This window comes from Misgurnus anguillicaudatus, chromosome 17 (assembly GCF_027580225.2).
Source record: "Misgurnus anguillicaudatus chromosome 17, ASM2758022v2, whole genome shotgun sequence".
Taxonomy (NCBI): Eukaryota; Metazoa; Chordata; class Actinopteri; order Cypriniformes; family Cobitidae; genus Misgurnus; species Misgurnus anguillicaudatus.
Genome location: NC_073353.2, coordinates 5,256,964 through 5,278,554, shown reverse-complemented (window position 1 = coordinate 5,278,554; position 21,591 = coordinate 5,256,964). Strand labels below are relative to the sequence as shown.

The window sequence follows — 21,591 nt, the reverse complement described above, 5'->3', positions numbered from 1 at the left end:
CTCTTAAAATTAACATTTTTAGAATCACTTTTTAGTTATTACATTTCTAAATATTTAATTATTTATTATTTATGTTTGAGCTGGGGCAACAATAAAAATATTTGCTTAGGGCACCAGAAGAGATTAGGGGCAGAGGTAGGGCTGCTCGATTATGAGAAAAATCTTAATCCGATTATTTTGGTAAAAATCAAAATCACGATTATTTAACACAATTACTTAATGACTGTAAAAACATGCACATGGTAAACAATGCATTTGTTTAATGTTGTGGTGGCAGAAGGCAACGTGTCAACCAGTGGCACCCTTAGAAGTGCCTTTTAAACTCATCCAGCAGAACGCGATTCATGTTTTAAACATGAGGGATAGTTTCATATACTGTAACTTTACAAACATAAACAGGATTACTATCTTGTGATCTTTCTTTGGACAGATGTGCAGCTCTCTGCCTGTGTGCAAGAGTGGCGCCAAGATGCATCTGATAATATTTTAAACAAGAGAAATAGTTTGCCCCAGCTCTTTTGAAACGCACAAAACTGAACAAATACATAAGGATTACTACTTTGTGTTCGGACAGATTCAAGGGCACGTGCACGTGCGAGAGAGAGAGAGAGAGGGGCGCAGCTGGATTTATAACACAAAACTAAATGACAGAAACTGAATGTGGCACACTAATTGAATTACCTCAATTATCTTGTTTTTGTAATCGAAATATGCAAAAATCTATTGAAAAACAATTCATCGCACAGCCCTAGCTAGAGGCACACAGGTCTCACATGACTATAAGAGTGATTTTGCGTTTATACAACAGTTTGATGGCACAAGTGTATAAATGAGAAATGTCTTTAAAAGTCTCTTTTGTGAGGAACTACTTCCTTCTGCCGGATTCAAAGGCCTGAATGTCAGGCAACTCTTTCAGCCATTTGTTTTGAATGTCATGTCAAAAATGAAATTCGCTTGTTAAATTATGACTAGTGTTTGGCAGTAACTATTTACTAGTAATAATATTACTGTAATAATATTACTTTCCCTGGAAACTAGTAGTGTTTTCCTGGAAACATGTTTTGTTGCTTCCACCTGCTTGAGCCCTGTTGCCGATTTTATATGTAACTGCTTTATTAAATTACAGAATTTCAGAGTTTCAGCCAGTAATTTATCTGTAATTGTCATGGATTAACAGACTGCTAAAATTATGCAAATACATTTTTTTTGGGGTGTAATGGAAAGTAATGTAACTAGTATTCTAACGAATTACTGTTGGTCAGGAGTAATAAGTAAAGTAATAATATTACTTTTGAAAGGAGTTGTAATGAGTAATATATTCAGGGCCATATTAACCATACGGGCAACTGGGCAATTGCCCAGGGCAGCATGGGCACGAGCAATATTCTGTATCTGGTAATCTCCCGCTGGCCGCTTTATATTAAACAAACTGTCAACACGTGCTTTTGCACTGCAAAGAGAGACGCTGCGATATGACTTTGAACATGAGTTGAAAGCGGTTGAGAGTCAGTCTCATGCGGACTGACCAATGAAGAGAGGGCCTCAAGTTAAGACCCTCTCCTCATTGGTCAGTCCGCATTAGGTGGGTCAAAGGTTCGCCGAGCGCCACCTGACGCAAGGCGTTGCTACTACAGAAAAAAACGAGACATAGAGAAGCTAAGTGGGAAATTAAAAAAGGAAAATGACATCAGAAACGCAGAAAATGTAAAGTATAAACAGTGGTGTAGTCTACGTGATACGCAGGTATCTGCGCGATCCGATCGGCGTATGAAATCTAATTACTATAGCGGCGCGAAAGTGACTGGGGAGCAGACTGGTGTGGCCCCACAAGAACCCACAGTTCAGTGACAGCAAAGTACCGCATTCCAGTTATCACATGGAGAAATCTGCTTTGAATCGCTCTCGCAGTACTTTGACATCACCAAGAGGTCTGCTTAGCGCCAAATGAAGTCGAACCTGCAGTGTAGCTGCTCACGCAAAACTTTAAACAAACCGACCATGTGGAAAAGTGAACGAGTGGAGCAGTGCACAACATAAAATCCGGAGAGTACACAACTACGGAGCCCGTAAGGGGACACTTTGGTGAATATTTTTAGACCACACTATTGCGTTCCCACGCAATACTTTTGCGTTCCCACGCAATACTTTTGCGTTCCCACGCAATACTTTTTGCGTTCCCTCGCAATACTTTTGCGTTCCCTCACAATACTTTTTGCATTCCCTCGCAAAACTTTTGCGTTCCCCCGAGAAACCTTTTGCGTTCGCTCGCAAAAAGAGACTACTGTTTTCGTGAGAAAGCACCGCGCTTCACAGCGTCACCTGAGGCAGTTCATTAGGCATTGGCATCATTGATGCCCACTGTTTGAAGATATGATATAACTACTGTTATTAAAGAATTATACAGTATTTCTTTGTGTTTAAGTCCAAGTTCAAATGAACAGTGGCATGTAAGACTAGTCTTGCATACTTAATTCACTCCAAAATGGTCTAGTATTGTCACTTAACTTATGCTGCTTCACTTCTCAGCATAAAGATCATTATTAAATGAATATTAAATATTATTTCAAATTTAGAAATAGGCTACCCCATGCCATCTAATAAAGAAGTGGGTACTCCGTGCGTGCCGTGTACCCAGCACTACACCATATGGCATCATTGTTGTCCGCTGTTAGTAGATATATAACTACTGTTATTAAATAATTATATTGTATTTCTTTGTATTTAAGTCCAAGTTTATTCATTCACAATGGAGCGGTTTATAGAGTTTTATTTTGAACTTGGACATAAATACAAAAATACAATATAATTATTTAATAACAAAGTTATATATCTACTAACAGCGGACATCAAGGATGCCATATGGCCCGGCGTTGCATTGCCTCCTCAGATCTGATTTGTGCATTTTTGTATTCATGGTTAAAATGTTCAACCTTTTGATTTAAATAATAATTTAACCCTATCCCCATATGGGATTTAAAATGTTCAGTGACATTACTGTCAGATTCAAACGTCTTTCGCGCTGAGCCAGACGGACGAGCTCAGCGCTATCATATAGCAACACTATGCAGTGTTTTCAACCTCATCATGTTTATTTTAGATATCAGAAATTTAAATACACATAAGCACTGGTAAAACAATAGCCTACATTTAGTTTGTAAAATACACACTGATGTCTGTGGAAGCAGCAATACAAATCTATTCAAATAAGATAGTAATTTGCAAATAATAAATAAATGTTATTTTCAGATCATAATAATTTGCCGACGTATCAGACAGACACAGTGGAAGTATAAAGTTTACTTTATTGTTTTAAAGGTTATAATGATACATGTTTGAAAGACGGGGATGCGCACCTCCCTTGCGAAAAATAAGTGTGCTTAAATCTGTACTTTTATAAAGTGTACTTTTTACATAAATATAATAAACTTAAATACACTTAAGTGTGAATTAAATACAATATTTTCGGCGCACTGAATGCACATTAAATGTAATTAATTTCAAATATATTAAGTTGAGATAAAATGTAATAAGGTGCCTATAGGCCCGGCTGCAGGATGAAATGACTGAGGGGGCATTTGAAATTGTTGGGGGCTTAACTTATACCATCAATGAATAATACACATTGAGATCTCGCTTTGGAATGACATATTTTTTAAATGAAGCGCTCCATAAAACACTCCATATGCAACTGCACAGGTAACCAGAAACTCACTAGCAAAATTTAAACAGCGTAATAATCCATATTGTAGACGAAAGTATTCAACGGCAATGGCAATATCCTCACAACATTATTATTGATCAAAACTTTGACAAAAATTATTTTCAAAGGAACTGTATTCTTAGTTATTCAAAGATGCACACATTATTCCGCATATGATTTGAATAATAGACGAGAGTATTCATATAACGGCAATGAACGTCTCATATGGCAATAAATATATAACTTAACACAACAGCATGATGAAATTAATAAACGGATAAGGAAGCTTGACATGTAAATTGTATTATTATTACCTTAAACACAGTAATATTACTGAAATAAACTCGTAAATGCGCAAAACACGTTAACCGCATTAACAAGTCTAAGCAATAAAAGTGGAAAAGACATTGTTATATCTTAAAACTTATGACAAAAATTATATTTAAAGAAAATGTATTCTTACAGTTATTTAAAGATGCACAAATAATTCCATATATTATTTCCTGTTTAAGAGCACGTTCGTCGGCCTCGCTCTGTTATGTAATATGCTTGACAGCACTTGTGAAAAATTAGCGTGCTTAAGTGTATTGAAAGCGTACTTTTTGTGTGCTTAAAATAATAAGAGTATACTTTTTGAGAAGTGCACTTGCTGATAATATAATATAATTAAAATTAAAGACCACTTAATGTACTTAAATGGAATTTAATGACACTATTTATTAACACACTTAAGTGCACTTTTTACAGTGATAATATGTATTTAAGTTTAACTTAAAGAAAGTACACTTTAATGACAATATTTCTAAACACATTTAATAAATGATCATTAGACTGATGTGACCTACCAAAGGATTTGTTAATTTAAAGTTCATGCAGTTTTTTTTGTTGTCTGTTAAAATGTTAAAAAATAATAACTTTGAGTTTGTTTGTTTTTTCTAAGGGATGCAATTATTCAATATTGATACTTGTTTGATTCTAATTTTACAATATTAAACTTTTTTTGTATTTGTTTGGACATATACAACTCATTATTCATTTATTAAATGTACTTTTGCAAAACAAAAAATTCGATTCATAATTATTTGACTACCAAACTGTTTTATTGTCAGTGTAAGCATTGTGGTTTTTGTTTGTTTGTAATGCATTAAACTGAAATGAATACATATTTAATTAACTAGATTTGTTTTTCAGTATTTGTAGAAGTACATACAAGTAGTTAAAAGTACATACTGTAGAAAGATGCATTGAAATCGCGTTACTGCACTGAAATCACAGTTCAACTGATTGAATTTAATTTAATATTTTTGAATTTATTTGGCAAATTTGTATTTGAAACATTACATTTAATTAATAATTAAATGTACTGTTAATATACTTTAACTTATTTTTAATTTCACATTAATTGCTTGACAGCAGATTGAATAGTGCACTTTAACTATATTTAAAACCACTAGAAGCAATTATGAAAGTTAATATAAAGTTGTATTAAAGACCCACATAAGTTGTTGCAAAAAAGCACTCTTAATGGCAACTTATTGGTTTTATTTTCAACTTAATATGTGATACATTTGAAATTAATTACACTTAATGTGCATTAAGTGCGCCGAAAAGATTGCATTTAATTCACACTTAACTGTATTAAAGTATATTATATTTATGTAATAAGTACACCTTATAAAAGTACATAAGCACGCTTATTTTTCGCAAGGGAGGAGCGCATCCCCGTCTTTTCATTATAACCTTTATAACAATAAAGTAAACTTTATACTTCCACTGTGTTTGTCTGGGCCGGGTTTCCCAAAAGCATCGTAAGGCTAAGTAGATCGTAAAAACGATCGTACGAATCATCTTAGAATTACGGGCTGTTTCCCAAAAGCTTCGTAACTTAAGTTGCACTTGAAAATCATCGTAGATCTACGAGTGGTCTGGAGTAATCGTTCATTCATAAGTGTATCGTAAATTGCACTCCTGCAATGACGATAATGTAATGTTTTATAATAAATATTTATTTATTTAATGGGTTCTTTGTTTATTTTATATTAAATATATAATTTAATATATTTAAAATTCAAATGAGAAATCAAATTTAAATGACTAAACATAAATTAATAAAGAAGGAAAACGTATTTTGTACAATTTGGGAAAAAGTTTTTTGTATTTTGGTAAAAGTTGGTATAGCAAATTGATAAATGGTTGATACCGATTGCTGCTATAATTCATCTAAACATTGTTTTGAAGGGAAATGGCATCTAATTAAAGAAACCAAATAAATATTTACGGTACAATGCAATAATCCATAATAATAAATAAACATAGATAATAAACAACAAATAATAATAATAATAGAAACTATAATAGAAACGCAGACGGCATTTCGCAGTGGGACGAGTCCTAACTAAATATGGAAAATAATATTTAATAAATTATTAAAACATTTAAAAAGTCATCGAGCAATAATGAAAATATATTATGAAAAACATTAGTGCACATCGGATGAAAATCATTAGCCTAAACAAGCTTCTGCTACAAATTCGAGTCATTCTATTGATGACATTTCAGCACTTGACAAATGGATAGCGACTCGTAAGTAGCACTTAAAACCCCGAATGATCGTTTTACGTGCATCTTTGGGAAACGCACGTAAATGAACAACGATTGTTCGTTAAGTAGCTCGTAGAAAGCGCTCTTAAGTGCTAAGTTTAATCGTTATCGGGAAACCCAGCCCTGATACGTCGGCAAATTATTATGATTTGAAAATAATATTTATTTATTATTTGCAAATTACTATCTTATTTGAATAGATTTGTATTGCTGCTTCCACAGACATCAGTGTGTATTTTACAAACTAAATGTAGGCTATTGTTTTACCAGTGCTTATGTGTATTTAAATGTCTGATATCTAAAATAAACATGATGAGGTTGAAAACAGTGCATAGTGTTGCTATATGATATCGCGGAGCTCGTCCGTCTGGCTCAGCACGAAAGACGTTTGAATCTGACAGTAATGTTACTGAACATTGTAAATCCCATATGGGGATAGGGTTAAATTATTATTTAAATCAAAAGGTTGAACAATTTTAACCATGAATACAAAAATGCACAAATCAGATCTGAGGGGGCAATGCAACGCCGGGCCATATGGCATCCTTGATGTCCGCTGTTAGTAGATATATAACTTTGTTATTAAATAATTATATAGTATTTTTTTGTATTTATGTCCAAGTTCAAAATAAAACTCTATAAACCGCTCCATTGTGAATGAATAAACCATTTCAGAATGAAGAGGTTTATAGAGTTTTATTTTGAACGTGGACTTAAATACAAAGAAATACAATATAATTATTTAATAACAGTAGTTATATATCTACTAACAGCGGACAACAATGATGCCATATGGTGTAGTGCTGGGTACACGGCACGCACGGAGTACCCACTTCTTTATTAGATGGCACGGGGTAGCCTATTTCTAAATTTGAAATAATGTTTAATATTAATTTAATAATGATCTTTATGCTGAGAAGTCAAGCAGCATAAGTTAAGTGACAATACTAAACCATTTTGGAGTGAATTAAATAATCAAGACTAGTCTTACATGCCACTGTTCATTTGAACTTGGACTTAAATACAAAGAAACACGGTATAATTCTTTAATAACAGTAGTTATATATCATATCTTCAAACAGTGGGCATCAATGATGCCAATGCCTAATGAACTGCCTCAGGTGACGCTGTGAAGCGCGGTGCTTTCTCGCGAAAACAGTAGTCTCTTTTTGCGAGCAAACGCAAAAGGTTTCTCGGGGGAACGCAAAAGTATTGCGAGGGAACGCAAAAAGTATTGCGAGGGAACGCAAAAGTATTGCGAGGGAACGCAAAAAGTATTGCGAGGGAACGCAAAGGTATTGCGAGGGAACGCAAAAGTATTGCGTGGGAACGCAAAAGTATTGCGTGGGAACGCAATAGTGTGGTCTAAAAAATATTCACCAAAGTGTCCCCTTACGGGCTCCGTACACAACACACATGTGAGTAAACAACATTTAAATCATCAATCCAGTTTATTACTTTATCTGGAGGTAAGGCTCCAATAAAATAAAATAAGCCCGTGTTTATGTCCTGATGGTTTTTAGCTGCCTTCCAGCACGTTTGCTTGTGCTTCACAGTGTTAAACTTACTTTCCCTGTGTTCATTTATATATCTACGTTCAAGATGTAGCCTATATGATCTTAAACTTCTGTGAGGAAATTCATGTCTGCATTGATGTTCAGTTCAGACTTGCAAATTAAAGATCATTTTCTTCACTTTGGTTTGGGTGTCTAATATTAGGCTATATGATGGTCTTGTAATAATAATTAAGTAAAAGCCTATTTTCATTTTTAGACAATGGTAGTGCATTTGTATGAGCATTTAAATATTTGTAAATCAAAATATACCTGATGACAGTTTGAATTTGAAGTATTGAGTATATTTACTGTAAATTACAGTAATATATTCTGTATATGACCATATTATGGTGATCCTGGGGTCGTGATGATGGGGCCCTTGAATGTTGTTGCCCAGAGTATAACAAAGTGTTAATCTGGCCCTGAATATATTACATTGCTTTAAGTAACTAGCCAAACAACTGGTTATTCAATTCAATTTTATTTATATAGCACTTTTTTACAATTGTTTAATTGTTCCAAATCAGATTTACAATTAATGAATAACAAGAGAAAACCCAGAAAAATCAGGGGACCACCAAAGTAGCAAAGTACAGCGGCTACATTATGACATAAGGAATACTGTTTCTAGGTCCAAGCCTTCACTTATTTTAATAGAGGATATTATATAAACAGCTGTTTATAATCTCTTCACTAAACTAATTTTGCGCTGCTCTTAGTAGATTGTTGGTCATGTGGAAATCAGCTGTTGCATCTGTGTTATTTAATTTGCACCTTTATAGTAATAAACCTGCAGATTTTACCACTCCCATCCGCGCTTTTTTAAAAATATCAGTGTTGCTTTGTGTTTTAATATTCACATCACTGGAAAGTAAGTCAACAAGTGCTCTATTCGGCCACGTTATGAGACACAATTCCCTCAAAAGTTTACACATCAAGAGCTCTGATTTTTGAAGGGCATAGGGCATAGGGATGATCACTTCACCCACTTATTTAGTGCACTTGAATGTGTGAGCGTGTGACCATCCGCTCTGTTAGCAGCTTTGTCTATTCACAGACTAGAAATAAAATGACCAGTGGTGGAATGATATCGTACAAATGGTGATGATACTGGTGGAATATCACCCAGCTTTTAGCCAATCAGATTTGAGAACCAAAAATAACTGTAGTATGAAATATTATAGGTAATATTTTTTCTGTATTTAAATGATGTACTATGTACTACTGATTCAGCTGGTCGTGTAATAAGGGCTCCACACTTCATCATTGTGAGTTAAATACACAAATCTTTCATCAGTGTGAAAACAGATGCTGTGGGTTTTAAGCTGAACAGGGTGTCTCATATTTCTCAGCGTAAGCAGTGAGCGGAGCGCTGACACTGGTTATAATGGATGTGTCCAGAGGCGTCAGGGATGCTGAGAGAAGATGCTGCAAAAAGTGTGTGTGTGTGTGTGTGTGTGTGTGTGTGCTGATTTTAAATGAGGTATTGTTTTATTTTGCAGAGAACATTGTTTAACTTGAATCTCACAGTCACCATCCACGGCCATTTACAGGCTGAGACATTTGCTATCTTTGTTTACTACTAAAGGAACTGCTATTTAACTCATTCCCCGCCAGCCTTTTTTTTAAAAGTTGCCCGCCAGCATTTTTTTCAGTTTAACAAAAGTTTCACAAAATTTCTATAAATGTTTACAAATATATCAAAGAACAGACCCTCTGCTTTTAAACAAACAAAACAGGGAAAAAAAACATGTCATCTTATTTTAATTTTTTTTCTTTTTATCACCTCTTAAATATGGGTAGGTTTTTTCAAAAATACAAAATTTTGAGCAAAAAGCTGAAAACAAATCTTTTTGTAAAGGAATTTTGTTAGAGATCAGATTCATATCGATTATCAAGACATATACAGAGTTTAAAATGTAATTTGTAAAATTAGTTTTTGCTTCTGTTTTTTATAAATTTTGTAATTCCATCTAGTGGATAATAGCGGAATAACAGATTACCGTTAAAAACTCATCAGGAAAGTGTCTTTGACAGGGAAATGTAATAGGCTTTATGGCCAGCTGCACTACTTCCTGAACTTCAGCCAGCTCCTTGTTTCCTGTCTGCCATTATTGGACAAACTGATTAATCCAGGTGCGCCTGACCTCAGTAGTCACAACAACAAGAATCAGACACACCTGGATTAATCAGTTTGTCCAATAATGGCAGACAGGAAACAAGGAGCTGGCTGAAGTTCAGGAAGTAGTGCAGCTGGGCATGAAGCCTATTGACGAGAGAACTCGTCAATGGCGGGGAAAGAGTTAAAACTCTTCCTATATATACTAGTCAACATTTGAAGTGGATCAAAAAGGTTAATCAAAGGTTTCCTAAGACAAGAACAGGTTTTGGATATTGGTTTTAAGACAACTTTTAGGTAAGGCTTTGGTCCACTTCAAATGTTGCTAGTGCAGTTTAACACCGGCAAATGCATCCGAAATAGTTTTCCTTTAGAATAAAAATGCTCTGCATGTTCTGCGATGTGACTATTGCAGATGTGCACATTCATTGCGATGTCAGTGCTAAAACAATACAATGAGCAAACCCAGTTCTTTATTTTGTGTGGCACAAAAGGAGTTTTCAAACAGAATGTCCAAACTGCTCTTGTCTTGTCAATACAATGAGAGTGAATGGTGACCAGAGCTGTACCTGAGCACCATTCACTCTTAAAAGGCACTTATTATGCCAAATTTAACAAGATATAATATAAGTCAAGTGTGTCTAGAATGTGTCTGTGACGTTTCAGCTCATAATACCACACGGATCATTTATTATATCATGTCCAAAATGCCCCTATTTGGGAGGGAACTAAAAAAAAGCTGTTTTTGTGTATGTACCTTTAAATGCAAATTAACTCCAACAGACAGTCTGCGCTTTCAGTTAAAATAGATCTGATTCCTGTGAATAACAGTCTGAGACAATAGTATTTTTAGCTGCATTAGATGTGCTAACAAACACATTAAAAAAGCTTTTGGGTAAAATTAACCAGTCAGTGGGTGTAGGAGGGGGTGTATCAGTGTGACATCACAACAAGATAATCAAAACGGCATGTCTAGACTGCTTGTTAATGGGGATTCAAAAAAAGGCAAGGGTGGATTTTTTTCATTGTAGGGTGGTTGTGTTCATGCACTGCCAACACACTTTGGACCCTATTTTAATGATCTAAGAACATTGTCTGAAGCGCACGCCGCACGGTCTAAATGGGCATGTCCGATGCCACTTTTGCTAAGTTAACAACGGGAAAAATGGTTTGTGCGCGGGGCTCACGGTCGAAAGGGCTGTTCCTATTCACCTAATGAGTAATGGGTGTGTTTTGGGCGTAACGTGCAATAAACCAATAATTATCTCTCATCCCCTTTAAAGCCAGTTGCACTGGCACTATGTCTAATCCCTATTCAGATGATGGACTTTGTAAACTGAAAATCTAAGTGGAGGAAGAAGACCTCCAGTTTAAGAATAATGTAAAAAAAATGTGTTGTTTTCATTTTTATTGAAATTAATTTTTTTTGGATTAAAACCTTTAAAAGCCTTTTTCTTTCAGTCATAGAAGTACAAATAGCAGGCTTTTAATTGCTGTAAATGTACATAATTATTGTAATCTCATAAAATAATTTGCAAATATGCAAGAAAGGGTTGTACTCTAAAAATACGAACAAGAGATAAAGAATTTACAAACGTGCGGAGAGCCGAAGCGTTTCAGCACTCGGACAGTGCCATGTTTTTTTTTAAAGCATTACTTAAACTGTTTCTCATCTGACCATATCCACAAGTACAGAGTCATCATATACAATAAATCCGTGGGGTAGCATTTTAAAAAAAAAACATTTAAAAACAGATGCATTTGTTTAAAGCAAAGCATTTATTTACTTACCAGGCTACAGGTGAAGCAGCTCTTTGCACCTTAACGTCTCATAATGGGTCCTCATATATGTCCGAGAGACTCAATAATAATCTTTTACATAAATATTTTACATATTTAAAAGCGTTTTTGTGCTGCTGCGCATTCATGTATGTGATAAGCAAACCCGTTTTGTCGTCCCGTTTATAGGCGCATATTACTAACGCGTTCTTTAAATAACAAAAAACATATTGCGCCATTGACTTTAGACTTTAGAGCAGGTTTTTGTTTGTCAATGGCGCAGTCTATTTTAGTTGCCTCAAAATAGCAACGCGCCAACAACGCACCTTAACACACCTCGTTTTAAGACCAGAACGCCCATGGGCCCAAAAGTGGGCGCAAATGCATCTGCTATTTAAACAACGTGACGCTAAACGTAAAAATGATAATTGCGCAGGGGTTGAAACTAGCAAAAGACACTTGCGTAACGCATTGCGCCGGGTGTATGATAGAGCCCTTAATGTCCAAACACCTTGTAAAGGTGTATTTTACATAGTAGGTGCCCTTTAAAAATAAAGTTTCTAAAATTTCCATTCCCAAGCTTCAAAAAGAATCTTTAACATCCCCAGTCATATATTCTACAGACTTTAAAAAATAAATAAAAATTAAGTGTTATTCTTTAAACTTTATCAGTTTAATAACATTGACTGTACTGTATATCTGCACCACACCACAGATCGAGTTCAGCAGTGCCATTGCAATGAGATTTCACATGGCTTTCAGTCTACATTAAGATTATGTCACACATGTCTTACTGACTGATGAATTAATGATGAAACTCTTCCTAGTGTATGCAAGAACAGAGAAAAGCTCAGCCATTGTTTCTAGCCCACAGAGACCGAAGTAACACTTTTAGATTCTGTATTGGCAGGAAAATGTTAGCAGCACCATGCCAAACATTTGTGTTAACCAAGCTGAAATTGGTAAACAGGAAATACGGTAGACATATTGTTTATGCTGTAAGAAGGTTTTGTTCATTTTGTTTGTGGAGAAACAATTATGAATGCTTTGAATGATGCACGAGTACAGCGCTTACCACAAGAGGACTCTATAATTCATGACGACACCATAGAAATTTGTGGATTTATATTAATGTTTCTCTGCCTGCTGTGTAACTTTGTGCTGTATTTTCTGAGTGCATCTGCCATCTTTATTGCTGTTTTTTGAACAGCCCCAAGTATAAAACTTGGTATATTAAACCATTAAACAAGGTGCGCTGTTATTTTCTGATGTGACTGAAGTTATGACTTTTGCTTGGTGGATGATTAAATGTGTAAATAAAGAATCCCATTACACTTTTATTGAATGATGGTCCATAAAGAGCAGAATATCACGGATAGTAAATCTGTAAGGCTAGCAACCAATACACAAATGCCTCGAGGAACCTAACCAGATCAACGCCCCCTCAGCATTAACCTTAGCAACCACATACGAAATCATGGTGGCGAGTTGTGCATCACTTTATATGTACAGTACATGGCAAGCGAGCGGAGATCAAATGTCAAACCTGCATTGGTGACCTGCATTCATTTGTATTTGATGTCTGGATGTCCCGATGGACCACAGAAGGGCAAGCGTCTTTCCGGTCTTCGCTGTGAAACGCCACAGTACTGTGAATATATTGTGATGAATTCTCGGTGGGATTAACAGAAGGCGGTGCTGTGGAACGACACAATATGATTTTCTCTCAGACAGTGACGCAGGACAGAGTGACGCAGTTATCTGTCTCTCTCTGACTGCTCTTCTTCTGTCCCCGCTCTAAACATCACTGTACCGCTCCATAGTACTTTAAAGAATACCAAGATATTACTATGGTATATCCAGTACAATCATACAAAGATTACTGTTTTTGCCTACCATAGTATTTAGGTCATAATCCAGGTAACCTTAAAGAATGCTGTGGTATTAAAATGTCACATTGTTTACCTAAAAATTGGATTCAAAAACTCCAGTGCCATTTCTTAATTCAGCTTTATACATTATACTTGAGGGTAATTACTAAAATATTACAAATCCATGGTAGTTCCATTACCAGTCAAATTATTTTAAAGAATACCATGGTATTGCCTGGCGTAAGCCTAAAATGTTATGGAGTGTGAAATGGAAGGACAGAACCCAAATGCAGACAGCAATATCTCTCACAAAAGGACCTTTATTATATAAAGAAAAAAGAAAACAAAACCCATGAGGGGGCAAAACAACATAAACAGGGTCACTTAATGAACACTAAACTAGACAAGACACAAGACTACACTATGTCACTAAACAGGACGACACTTAACAATAAACTTGACTAAACACTAAATATAAAAAGAACTAGACTTGACTAACACTAGATTTTACTTAACTAGACAGTGTACTCACGGGTGTGGAAACAAACGAACAAGCACAGAGTAACAAACACAAGGACCATAAATAGGGGACAACTAATGAGGACAACAGGTGACATGGATTAAACAATAAAGAGGAGGATGACAAGTAAACCAATACTGAGACCACGTGAACCCACACAAACATGGGTCTGTCATGATTCTGCCACAAGACTAGATTAAACAGAGGACAAGATGGCAGAACCATGACATAAAAATCATGGTATCCATATAATAACATGGTATTCGGAGTCAGCTTTATTATTATTATTATTAGCACATTACGTGGCAATGGTTAAAAACAAAGCACAACGGTGGCATAATAAATACCACTGTAAATACACAAGGTAAAGGTGCCAAAGAATGAATTGAAAGAATCAGTTTAATTGTTCTCTGATATCTACATAGAAGGTATCAGGGTTTCCCGCAGCACTTTGCAGTTCAGGTGGCCCGCTTAAGCTGGGAAACGCTACCGTCTTAACTTGGTCGTCCAAAAAAAGGCTGTCAAGTGCATCTCGGGGAACAGCGCGTACGCACTTCACACCGCAAGCGGGCAGGCATGCCACACGGCCAAAATGAGATAAAGACGTGGTCCGTCACTGTCTGGAGGATAGCCAGTTGATAAAACGCGTGTCCGTGAGAACTGTAAGTGGACTTATGTTTTGGGTTTATTTAAGCCTGTTATTGTATTAGTCTACAGTTCTTGCAAATTTAAAGTAAGTTAGCTGGTAATTTTGTTGTTTGATTAACCTGCTAGCTAGGTTTCACGTGCCTGTTGATTCTATATAATTGTTGAGCGCTCTTGCTCACGTTATTTATGTGCATTATTTACATGAGTTACACTACTTTAAGATAATGTAATTAATAGTGGGAAATAATCAGTTTTTACAATCTTCGCGCTATCTATCATCGTTCGCCAGACGTTCTACAACATCTGCTTCAGTTTGTGTTTATTAACCCTTTAGTTTCACTTCATCACGCAGCTATTCCTGTAAGATGTTTCTGTTAAAAACATTTAATTCATTAATAATCTAGTATGTGTTCATTTTCTGTCATAGTTTCTTCAAAATTAAGTTTTATTTTTAATAAAAATATTTTCATTTTCATCATGATGTGTACGCCCCGCCCCTTTGATTGCCACACCCCCGGTAAACCTTACCACCTTACCTAACAAATTTTCTGCATGAAACCCTGGGTATGTAATATTAAGTGCAAAAATGATCCAGAGACGGTTTTACATGTCCATTTACAACCCCAGGATTTGCCTTTAGAATGAAATGGTCTCTTATTATTATTTTAAAGGGTCATGATGAATAATAATGTTTAGCACTCCTCTGATGTTTCACAGAGCAGCTCTTTTCAGTAGCTCTGTGTGTGTGTAAACAGACCTTATGTTTGAACCTGTATTATACAAAGAGACAAAATTTGAGGTATAATGAATTATTTTGAGATTGGAAATGGATGTTTATGTTTTTTTTCAGAATGGACCTAATGTAACTGCAACATCAATGGTAGAACTCAGAACTTTGTTTTTAACATTGTAACAACATTGTAATTAATTTAATGGGTGATTTAATGATGGGGCATACATCTCGACTGTAACGTTACAGTCGGTGTTATGTTGAGAACTCTTATTATTCATCTATGCCTAAGTATATACAGTTTTACATGTTACGGCACCTTTAATGCTGCTGGTTTCACTTTAAAATCTTTGTGACATTAGCAACATTCCACTTTTTTGAAAACAGGCTCAAAACATTTGAGTTTTACCGTTTTGGAATCCATTCAGCTGATCTCCGGGTCTGGCGGTACCACTTTTATGAAGTGAAAGAGCAGTACAGACATTTGGCCTGCCCATTCGTATTGAGGTCATGAAAAGGAAATTGGACAGATACAGATACTGTTATTCCCAAACACAGCTATAATAATGGGAATTGGGAAAAGGTGAGAAACTCCTCTAAAACGTATGAATTTGTGCAGCACCTGCTTCTATCAGATCATAGCATTAAGCCAGGTGGATGCTAGATCTTTTTTTAAGGTCCAGTACAATTGTTGGTTGTCAGTCTGTATAAACATAATTTCAGTTATGAGACTGTCTTGAAAATTTTGAATGTTAAACTAGCGATCAAAGACTAAGATTATAGGAATCTTATAGGAATCTCAACATTTGCCTCTTCACCAGAATTGGACAGTGTTAAACCAGGATTCAGAAAGCGGCTGAAGTTTGTTTTTATAAATGTAATGCAGGTATTTTTCATTGCACACCCGAGTAGGATGTTTACATACATGTCTTTGACTATGTTTACATTAGTGCATTATTATTTTAAAACACATTACCACACACTAATATGGAGTGCCCACATTGGCTGTTCGGGTTCATTGTCTGATTCATTAATCCCGTCATATGTCCATCGGTTTCCCGTGGCATGCATGAGCAGCGCGTAAGCGGCACATATTTTTTTTAGCATGCACAGTGCACACGTCAGCAATGCGTAGCAGGAGTGACGCTGAAGCAACAGTGTTGCAATCGTTTCAGCGTCTGCTCTTTTTTTTGCTGCGCTGCTCATGCTCAATAAAAGTGACATTGCATTGTTAAGGTTTAAATGCTCGTGGATTGATGCGAAAAAGTGACATTTTTATACTGCCGGTAAGCTGCACAGTATGCGCTCTAAACGCAGCCGGTGTGAAAAGGCAAAGGCCACACGTGGCAAACGCTCTCCTTATGCCCTGCTTACGCCATGCCTGCACTGCTCACGCATGCAGTATGAAATCGGCATTCACTAACGAAAGATAACAATGACCAGCCGCAATGGCCGGGTAAACAATACAAGCTAAAATGGACCAATGAATAAGGCTTTGTCAGTGTGTGTGTGTGTGGTGAAGATTTACTGTTCTTTGTTGAAAATAGGCCACAAGAGCCCTGAGGTGATGGCTGACTGCTCACACAGTGCTTACCTGTAATCCTGTATCTTTATTCCTCTAACACACACAGTCCAACACTTATACATATCTCAGCGTTTACACTTATATGTGTATGGACATTTAAAGAGTCGTATCAAAAATGATTTCCTGTTTTTTTGTGTAATCAAGCTTATTATGCAAATGTGACTATACATAAAGCCTTTACTGTACAGTGTATTGATACCTCTGGGTCTGTGGTGCTATCATAAAAGTTGGATTATGACCAGCTTAACATAGCAACAATGGCACAACCAATGCTATGATTTTGGGATGTGACCATATGTTTGATTGACCAATGGCAATTTAATAGTATTTTAAAACCATGGTTTTCAAAAACATTTTGTGGTAACCATGTTTTTTAGTTTTAACTGTAAAAGTAAAATCATGGTTACTTACCACAGCATCGTCAAAAAAAAACAAGATTGCAAAACAGCTTAGAAATCCCTATAGTGATGATGTCACACTATGGGAACAACATATGACCGACCACAGTGACACTTGTTCTTCCAACTAAGGGTGGGATCCAAGTATTAATGACAAAACTTTGAATTTATATAATGTATAAAACTTTCTTGCTGTAGTCTGTAATCTAAACTTGTACTCTTGTCATTGTGTACTATGCTCATGACTCTCATGACAAACTATACGCTTTTGTTGAATGTCAGGAAAAGCTGATATGTGTATAAAGTTGCGGGTTTGTGCTCACCTCTATTGTTTTATGATCTTAAGAGATTAAATGAACAGAGAACGTGCTGTAAAAATCCAACAGGCAGTGTTGGGAAAGTTCACTTTCTACATGAACTAGTTGAAAGTTCAGTTCACAAATGTTAAAATGAACTAGTTCAGTTCATAGTTCATACTTCAAAATTTTATAATAGTTTATTTATAGTAATTTATAGTTATTGTTTCCCATATTATTTTTAAAAAATTATTGCCATTATACCCCATATAGAACCACAGACAGCAATTATTTTAGTTTTAAAGCAACACCAAAGAGGTTTTTCACCTTAAAATAACGTTTCCAAAAAAGTTTCAGTCGTTCATCCACTCGAAACAGGGTGAACGGCACTTTCACATTCGCTTTGCAGCCCTCTATCGGCCAAAACCGCACTTAAGAAGTTTCCAACTGTCGGGTGGCGGTCCTGTAGTTCGAGTGAAAACTACAAAAACTTGCTTTACGGCAGACCTACAATCCAATCAGAGCCAGCTTTGCTGCAGTAGCTAAATTATTTACGAGAGTGGTAATGGACAATTACGCTTCCAACCTGTAGGGGGAGCAAAGAGCAAAAACTCTTTAGTGTTGCTTTAACACTGAAGCTAAATGCGTCAGATTTCATCTTCATATCCAACTTTAAATCCTTATCCAACCAGCGTTTACATTAGCATTGACTGTCTTTTAATTTTTGTATTTGCTTGCACATACCATGAAAGGCTAGACGGGAACTTCAAGACGAGAAGCGCTGCGTGGCGCGCGTGTATGACAACTCGCAGGTATCGCACACTGCACGTGCACGTTAAATAGCGTGAGCTTAGTCAGAGTCTATTTCAAGATCCAGGATATGCGTTAGCAGCCTATGTTAATCCTTAACGATTTGGGACAAATATGATATGCTGTCACATCCATGCTGCGTTTTTGTTTTGATGACGCATGCAGCCGTGAAACACTGGTGGCTGGTGTTGCCAGATTGGTTTTTTTTCTGCTACACATTAAGGTCTGTTTACAGTGTGTTTTAGCCGGGTTTTCGCCTGGAAGGAATCTGGCACCCTATTGAACGCGTTAAAACGAAAGAGCGTGACGTTCACAAAGACCAGAATGAACGAGTTGACAGTAACGTTCATCAGGCAGTAATACAAGTACGTTCAGTTCACGTTCGCCCAAAATATGAATGAGTTCATGAAATATTGTGAACTCGTTCACTTGTCCACAGGTTCAGGTGACATGCTCTGTTTATTAGCACTCAATCCTTTAGCTTTCCATGCAGTTCAGACCAATACGCAGACAGACAGAATCCAATTACTCTATAGGACCCTGCAGTTTAGCTGTGGTCTCACATTCACACAGCCAGCTCTCGCTCTGTGTGTTGTTTCATGGACACAGCCTGAGATGTGTTTTGATGCGGTTCCTGACAGAATTTTAATATAAAGAGGTTTATTTTGAACTGAATGACTAGATAACGCTCATTTTTCTTTCAGAAGGTCTTTGGCTCACTATTGGAAACATGTGAATGTGTTTTTTTCTGACAGCAGTGACTGTGTCTGGCATTGTGGGATTGCTGGAGGAGATCTCAGACCTTTAGAGAGCAGAAGTGTGTTATTTCTGCATCATCCATGCATGACCAAGCAGAATTGTGAAAATAATGATTGTTTTCATACAGGTTTCTCCATTTGCTAAAAGTCGGTCAAACAGATCCACCTTAAATTCAATATTTTTGAGTCGGACTGATTCTGATATTCAAACAGAACAATAAATTGCAGTCGTTTTACATGTCCACACGTTGGTGACATGTCACATAGACACATGTAGCACTGTGAGCACCTCTCTAAACCCAAAATGACTAATGAGAAAGTCTGCTGTTTTTAGAGACCCGTGTGACATCCTGGGACAGGGCCACAGAGTTGATGTTGATGTTGTAATAGCACTGCCTGTATAATTGACTCTGGAATAAAAGAAAGTATGTTTACATTTACATAAACATCATGGAAGAAACAACAATGTTGTTTTAGATAATAAAGCTGTGCTCTTTCTGTAATACCTCTTCACATTTTGTACTTTAGCTTTTGATTTCTAGTAAATGCATTTAGACATTTATAAAACTTGTGTTTATCTGTGAAGATTAACTTGCTGGACAAAACATGCAAGTGTCATAAACTTTTGTTAACCAAAGAGCTTAATTTTTGCAATAGGCTTTTTGGCCAGGAAACCAGTGTCCCGCTAACTTTTAGGATGCATGTGCCTACAAAAATACATCATCCCTGCAATGCTCAATTACATTTTAAATAATGTTTAAAATAAATGCATTTCATTTTAATTTGCTTGCCGAGAACTTTTGTTTCGTGTTGCATATGATCCCAGAATTATAAAAGTAAAGTTAAAGGCGGGGTGCATAATCTCTGAAAGTCAATGTTGAGATTTGAAATCACCTAAACAAACACGCCCCTACCCCAATAGAATCTGGATCTTCTTCTTCCCAAACATACGCAACCCAGGCAACGATGTCGGTTAGTAGACACGCCCCTTACTGCTGATTGGCTGCAAGTGTGTTTTGGTACTCGGCCCGACTGTCTTTCCAACGTCTTTTTCCAAAATTGTGTGCCCCGCCTTTAAGCCTTTTAATTATAATAATTTTAATTTTATCTTTGACTTGTACTGTATTGTCCCTTTCACAAATCTTTGTTTTAGTAATGTTGACTGTTTTGTAATAATTACATGAAATAAATTGGAGTTATGAATTTTCCGTCAGTTTTATTCTCATTGTGAAACTATAAATATGTCCTGTAAAACCTTAATCAAATTAATTAACTCTTTCACCGCCAGCGTTTTTTTAAAAAGTTGCCAGCCAGCGCCAGCGTTTTTCATGATTTTCACAAAAGTTTAATGCCTTCCAGAAAATGTTCTTCTTCAAATATATAAACATACAATATACCAAATGAAAGAACAGACCCTCTGCTTTCAAACAAAAAAAAACCGTTTCATCCTACCTTCAGTAGTTCTTTTGTAATCAGCTTTTGAATACAAGTAGGTTTCTGCAAAAACACCACATCTTGAGGAAAAAGCAGAGATAATTCCATTTTTGTGACGGACTTTTCATAGAGATCCCATTCAGAGCGATCTTTAAAACAGACACGGACATGCAGCAGCTTGCCATAGGGCAATACTTCCGGTTTTAAAAAGTTGCGGAAGGGCGCCACCTAGTGGATAATAGCGGTATTGCGGAAAGACGGAAATACTCGTCATTGGCAGGGAAGCGTTTTCTCTTGATTGACGAGATATCTCGTCAATGGCGGGGAAAGAGTTAAAAACAAACAGCTTAGCTTTCTGCAGTATGCATATGTTTATAAACTACATATATTAGCGCATATTACTTTCTATATTAAAGAAACACAAGTTTACCTGATAAATTTCCTAATAATGCACTGATATTTAACTTAACATTCATCCTTGAAACATTTTGAATGTTACTGGCACATAATGGGTTTTGAAAAGAAATATATAATAGGTTATAAGAATATTTGTATTACTTAATATTTTAAAATGTGTGATTTATAACAAGGTACTAAATGAGACCACCAGCATTTACTTACTCTCTTTGTCTCATGTGTGTGTGTGTTAAGGTGTTACAGATGTATCTGCCCTTCTGTGGTATCGCCATCTCAAATGCCCAACTGTTTGCTGCCTCGCGGAAAGAGTACGACAGAAGCCGGGTGAGAACGCACGGGATACAACGTTTACTTCCTTAACACCCCCCT

At 36.2% G+C, this 21,591-nt stretch overlaps 1 protein-coding gene across 1 annotated transcript in view; it reads left to right on the top strand.

Annotated features, from left to right (window-relative positions):
* pde11a (phosphodiesterase 11a) overlaps window positions 1-21,591 on the top strand; it is an 86,005-nt gene that overhangs the window by 12,519 nt on the left and 51,895 nt on the right. The window contains exon 3 of the mRNA XM_055215338.2: window positions 21,457-21,546. Within this exon, the coding sequence (XP_055071313.2) occupies window positions 21,457-21,546 (90 nt within the window). The remainder of the gene's footprint in view (window positions 1-21,456; window positions 21,547-21,591) is intronic.